Here is a 5,000-nt window from a genome sequence, read left to right on the forward strand (position 1 = left end):
ACTTGTGCCAGTTAATTCCCAGTCTTCGAATCATTGGCCAGATGGCACTGGCAACACAATAATCCAAAGGCCGAGTTCTCTGTTGCCAGAAAATTATTTCCAACCAGAACTGGCAAAATACATATATGAATGCTTTTAAAGTTCGCAGTCCATAACTATGTCTTATGGAATATCCTGCATGTGCTCACAACTTATTGCTCTTACTTTTTGTTTGCTTGTTGAGTTTATAGTGTCCATAATTCCTATGATGGTTTTACGACAATTAAATGAGTTCTGAGTTCTGAGTTCTTAACACACACACACACACACACACACACACACACACACACACACACACACTCACACAGAGGGAGACAGAGACAGAGACAGAGAGACAGAGAGCGAGAGAGAGAAAGACAGACAGGCAGACAGACAGAGAGAGTACCGAACAATAGCCAGTCTACAGGTGAAGCCATGCTAAATGACACCCACCACGAAAGACCGTCCCCGGACGGTGCCCCCAAGGCGGGCTGTTCCATGCGGGGATCGTGAAAGAAGACGTTGACCTGCTCCTCGTTGTAGTGAATGAACTCCTGTCTGTCAGCCTCAAACAGCCCGCACAGAACGGAGGGGTTTTCCAGGAACTCTTCCCACGTGACGATGCTCAGTGCCGGCAGATCTTCCAGCCGCTTCAGGGACGGTTTGTGTCGGGCCAGGACCGTCCCTGGGTGGAGGGATGTCTGGGATTTGAACCCAGACGCCAAAGTATCATCTGGCGGAAACTCCTCCGTGGACATGTCGCTGTCGTGTTCGTGTGGGATCAGGGAGGTTTTATCTCTCGCGTCTCTCGCTTCAGGCTGAGGGTCCATAGGGGTGTCCAAGGTTTGCGTCACATGGTTTGCGTCATCACGGCCTCGGGGTCCTGTTGTGACGGGGGGACGGGAGCTGTAGGTTGGTGGGGATGTCACAGGAGCTGTCATGGACTCCGCTCCGAAGGAGCCTCGTTTATTGACGCTTGGCATCGTACCGAATAAATTGTTGATCAAAACTATCAAACTTTATTTTTGATATATAATTAACGGGTTCTGGTCACTCTCGTTGATACTCCGTTATTTGATTGGGGTTCAATGGACAGCTACCCGGTCTACAGACTGATAACTGACCGACAGCTTAGAACATGAACCGTCGCAGAAATGTCTCAACCCATTGTTCACACACGAACTGCATATCGTGGCAAATAACAGCACTTCAGAACATTTACAGATATCCCCGCGTTGTTAAACACATCGTCGTCTTCGTCACATTTATGGGGAAAGAAAAGCTCACACAATAACCGAATGAAAAGTAACAGCGAGACGCAGTAGTGAGCGTGACACAGAAGTGTGAAGGGGTGCCAGAACCCCGGACTGTGTGTTCTTCAGCGTGCACAGACCCCGGCCAGCGGGAGCAGGAACACACAATGACCATAAACGCTAGCGGGCGGTTTAAGTAAGCTGTAAGCCAAATAAATCTTGCATTATCCCGGCGTTGTGCTTACAGTGCCCCACGACCCACGGCTAATCCCTCCTTCGGGAGACCGCTCTTGGGCTCGGCATGCTGTAGCTACCCCCACCCCCACTCTCCCCAATTCCCCCACCCACCCCCCACCCCCGTCTCCCCAGAACCAATACACTCAGCACTCAACTCCATTGTTAAACAACGACCGTCCCCAGCAAGGCTGAATCGTAAGTTGCCTCGTGACGGTTTGTTGTTAGGATCAGAAATTATACTTAAAATGGAAGAGATTCCTGAGGTTATGAAATTCCTCTCGGTTTACGAACTGATGGATATGACTTTTCAGATAGATAGATAGATAGATAGATAGATAGATAGAGAGAGAGAGAGAGAGAGAGAGAGAGAGACAGACAGACAGACAGAGAGACAGAGACAGAGACAGAGAAACGTCTGTTAAGATTGTGGAGAGACAATATGAATGATTCTGAAGGATAATATAAGTGTACTGATTGTATTGAATTGATTGTTTTCGGATCTGTATTATCTGTTGGCTGGTCGTGTATTAAAGGAAACACCTCTTCAGATTTTCTAAGAAGGAATTGTTCGGGAATTATATAATCTCGTGCACTGGGTTTATATAGTGCAGGCATTGTTTGTATAATCAGAAGGTTTTTTCTATCGTTTACTATTTAATCAGGTTTGGAAAACAACCATATAGCGAAAGGAACAAAAGGCGACGTCAGGTTCATTTCTGGGTGGAGTGTCAGTGAGCCAGAAGTTCGATGATACAGGTTGTATCGCATCCACTTGAACAGCTGACTGAAGGTTAACACCTTAATTCTGACTCAGTTTTGCCGCGGTAAACTATACCCAGTGGACATGTTGGGGGTGGGGCTGGGGCTGGGGCTGGGGGTGGGAGTGGGGGTGGGGGTGGGGGGGTATGACGGCACTTAAAACGTTGTCCTGCATGTCTCAAGAATCTTCAGTGTTGTCAACCCTCTCGCATTCACATTTTATCTGAGATAAACTCTTCTTAGTGTTCGGCTGTAGCCATAGTGAACACAAGAGTGTTGAGGCGGATCAGGACTGCAGATCCGGTATTCACAGACCTGTACGTATGTAACAGGTTAAAGATAACTCCAGTAAATATATGTGGTGAATGTAGTATTTTTACAGGTAATAATACGGAGTTGTAGTGGATATGTGCGGTTAATCTGGTAGGGCCTGTACATAAACAGGCGATCAATTAATCAGGTAATCGTGTTGCTTACAGCCAACACATCGCAAATGAGCCTTTTTCAGAGTTGTAAGAAGTGGTGACTACAGGTAAATATAACTATGATTGATATGCGTGGTAAATCTGTTATTCAGTAGAAAAGGTGACTTTTGGTAAAAGTGCATATGGCTGTGATGAATATGTACGACATTCTGATAATTATGATAATGGTAAAAGTGACTGAAGGTTGCAATACATAATCGTGGTGGATAAGTTGGTAAATCGGGTATTTGGCAGAAGTGACACAAACTCGCTTCGGGGCCTTCTTTCTGCAGTTGTAACTCGTGTTTTCCTGTCTCTTTCACATCTCTCTCTCTCTCTCTCTCTCTCTCTCTCCCCCCCCCCCCAAATCTCTCCCCCCCCCCCAGTGCCTTCTCTCTCTCTCTCTCTTACAAACAGACAGAAAATAAGAGAGAGAGAGAGTTCAAATTATGAAGAAAAACTCTTCTTTATGCACACAAACTCCCACCCTCCCACGCACGCGCGGACACACACACACACACACACACACACACACACACAGAATTCTTTGACGACAGAGCACGGTCAGATATATGCAGCCTGAGATTAAAGGCCTTGAAAAATACTGCACTCGACATGAAGGGGCAATCAAACACAGGTTGACGACAAAAGCAAACACCACAGTCTAGAATTTACAGGTGTTCACACACAAAAAACTTCCAACCCACGAAGTGATGGTGGGGGTGGTGGTTGTGTGTGTGTGTGTGTGTGTGTGTGTGTGTGTGTGTGTGTGTGTGTGTGTGTGTGTGTGTGTGTAGTCTCTCTGTGCGAAACATTTCCAACACTTGAAGTGGTGGGAGTGGTGGTGGTAATTTGTGTGTGTGTGTGTGTGTGTGTGTGTGCGTGCGTGCGTGCGTGCGTGCATGTGTATGTGTGTGTGTCTGTGTGTGCGTGCGTGCGTGCGTGCGTGCATGTGTATGTGTGTGTGTGTGTGTGTGTGTGTGTGTGTGTCTGTGTGTGTGTCTGTGTGTATGCTTGTGTGTGTGTGCTTGCGTGCGTGTTTGTATGTGTGTGTGATAATCTGTATATGCGTGTGTGCGTGCGTGCGTGCGTGTGTGTGTGTGTGTGTGTGTGTGTGTGTGCTAATCTGTGTGTGTGTGTCTGTGTGTGTCTGTGTGTGTGCGTGTGTGTGTGAGTGTGTGTGTGATGATCTCTATGTATGTGTGTGTGTGTGTGTGTGTGTGTGTGCGTGCGTGCGTGCGTGTGTGTGTGTGTGTGTGTGTGTTTGTTTGTTGAGGTAGTGGTAGTAGTAGTGGTGGTGGTGATGGTGGTAGTAGTATAGTAGTGGTAGTAGTTGTCTCAAATTTTAAGTTTTTTGCACTCCAAGTGAGATTAGATAAGACGGGGACAAAAGTCGAAAATTGTGTGGGTGGGGGAGTAAAGGAAGGAAATAATGGAGAGGGGGGGAAGGGGGGGGGGGGGGGGGAAGGGTGTGACTGTGTGTGCGAGAGTGTGTGCGTGTATGCGTACATCTGTGTGTGTGTGTGTGTGTGTGCGCGTGCGTGCGCGCGTGCGTGTGTGTGTGTGTGTGTGTGTGTGTGTGTGTGTGTGTGTGTAGCCAAGGAATCGATCCATGCCACCCAGTCACGTACCCCACCGTCCTGATCGAACTCGGCCATCAAAGATCAAACGTCACGCAAATTGACCGTCGAGTTATCGCTCACAACAGCAGCCGTGGTCACTATTGTTGAGTGCAACGCCGTGCATACCGAATGCGTATTACCGCACTTACCAGTGTGTATGTGTGTGTGTGTGTGTGTGTGTGTGTGTGTGTGTGTGTGTGTCTGTTTGTCTGTCTGTGTCTGTTTGTGTATGTGTGTACGTGCATGCGTGTGTGCATGTGTGTGCACACCGAATGCGTATTACCGCCCTTGCCAGTGTGGGTGGGTGGATGGGTGTTTGTGTGTGCGTGCGCACTCGTGTGTGTGTGTGTGTGTGTGTGTGTGTGTGCGTGTGTACGTGCGTGCGTGTGTGTATGTGCGTGCATGCGTTCTGCTGTGTATATGTAAGCGTATGTGTGTTTGTGCGTGTGTGTTCTTGCATGAATGTGTGTGTGTGTGTGTGTGTGTGTGTGTGCGCGCGCGCGTGTGTGTACATACATTGCTCCTGTCGGCAACACTAGGGCGGAGATATTTGATCTGCCGTCCCTGTATGGCTTCAATGACTGTACAGCTCCATCAGAACAGCGGGGGAAATATACAGCTTTTGTTTTATTGGCCTTAAAAAAACA

At 47.9% G+C, this 5,000-nt stretch overlaps 1 protein-coding gene across 1 annotated transcript in view; it reads right to left on the minus strand.

Moving 5' to 3' along the window:
- LOC143299154 (uncharacterized) overlaps nt 1–1,386 on the minus strand; it is a 29,590-nt gene extending 28,204 nt beyond the window's left edge. Inside the window, exon 1 of the mRNA XM_076612284.1 lies at nt 472–1,386. Coding sequence (XP_076468399.1) covers nt 472–1,001 — 530 coding nt within the window. The 5' untranslated portion in view covers nt 1,002–1,386. The remainder of the gene's footprint in view (nt 1–471) is intronic.
- Between the last annotated feature and the right edge of the window lie 3,614 nt (nt 1,387–5,000).

Source organism: Babylonia areolata, chromosome 24 (genome assembly GCF_041734735.1).
Source record: "Babylonia areolata isolate BAREFJ2019XMU chromosome 24, ASM4173473v1, whole genome shotgun sequence".
Lineage (NCBI taxonomy): Eukaryota > Metazoa > Mollusca > Gastropoda > Neogastropoda > Buccinidae > Babylonia > Babylonia areolata.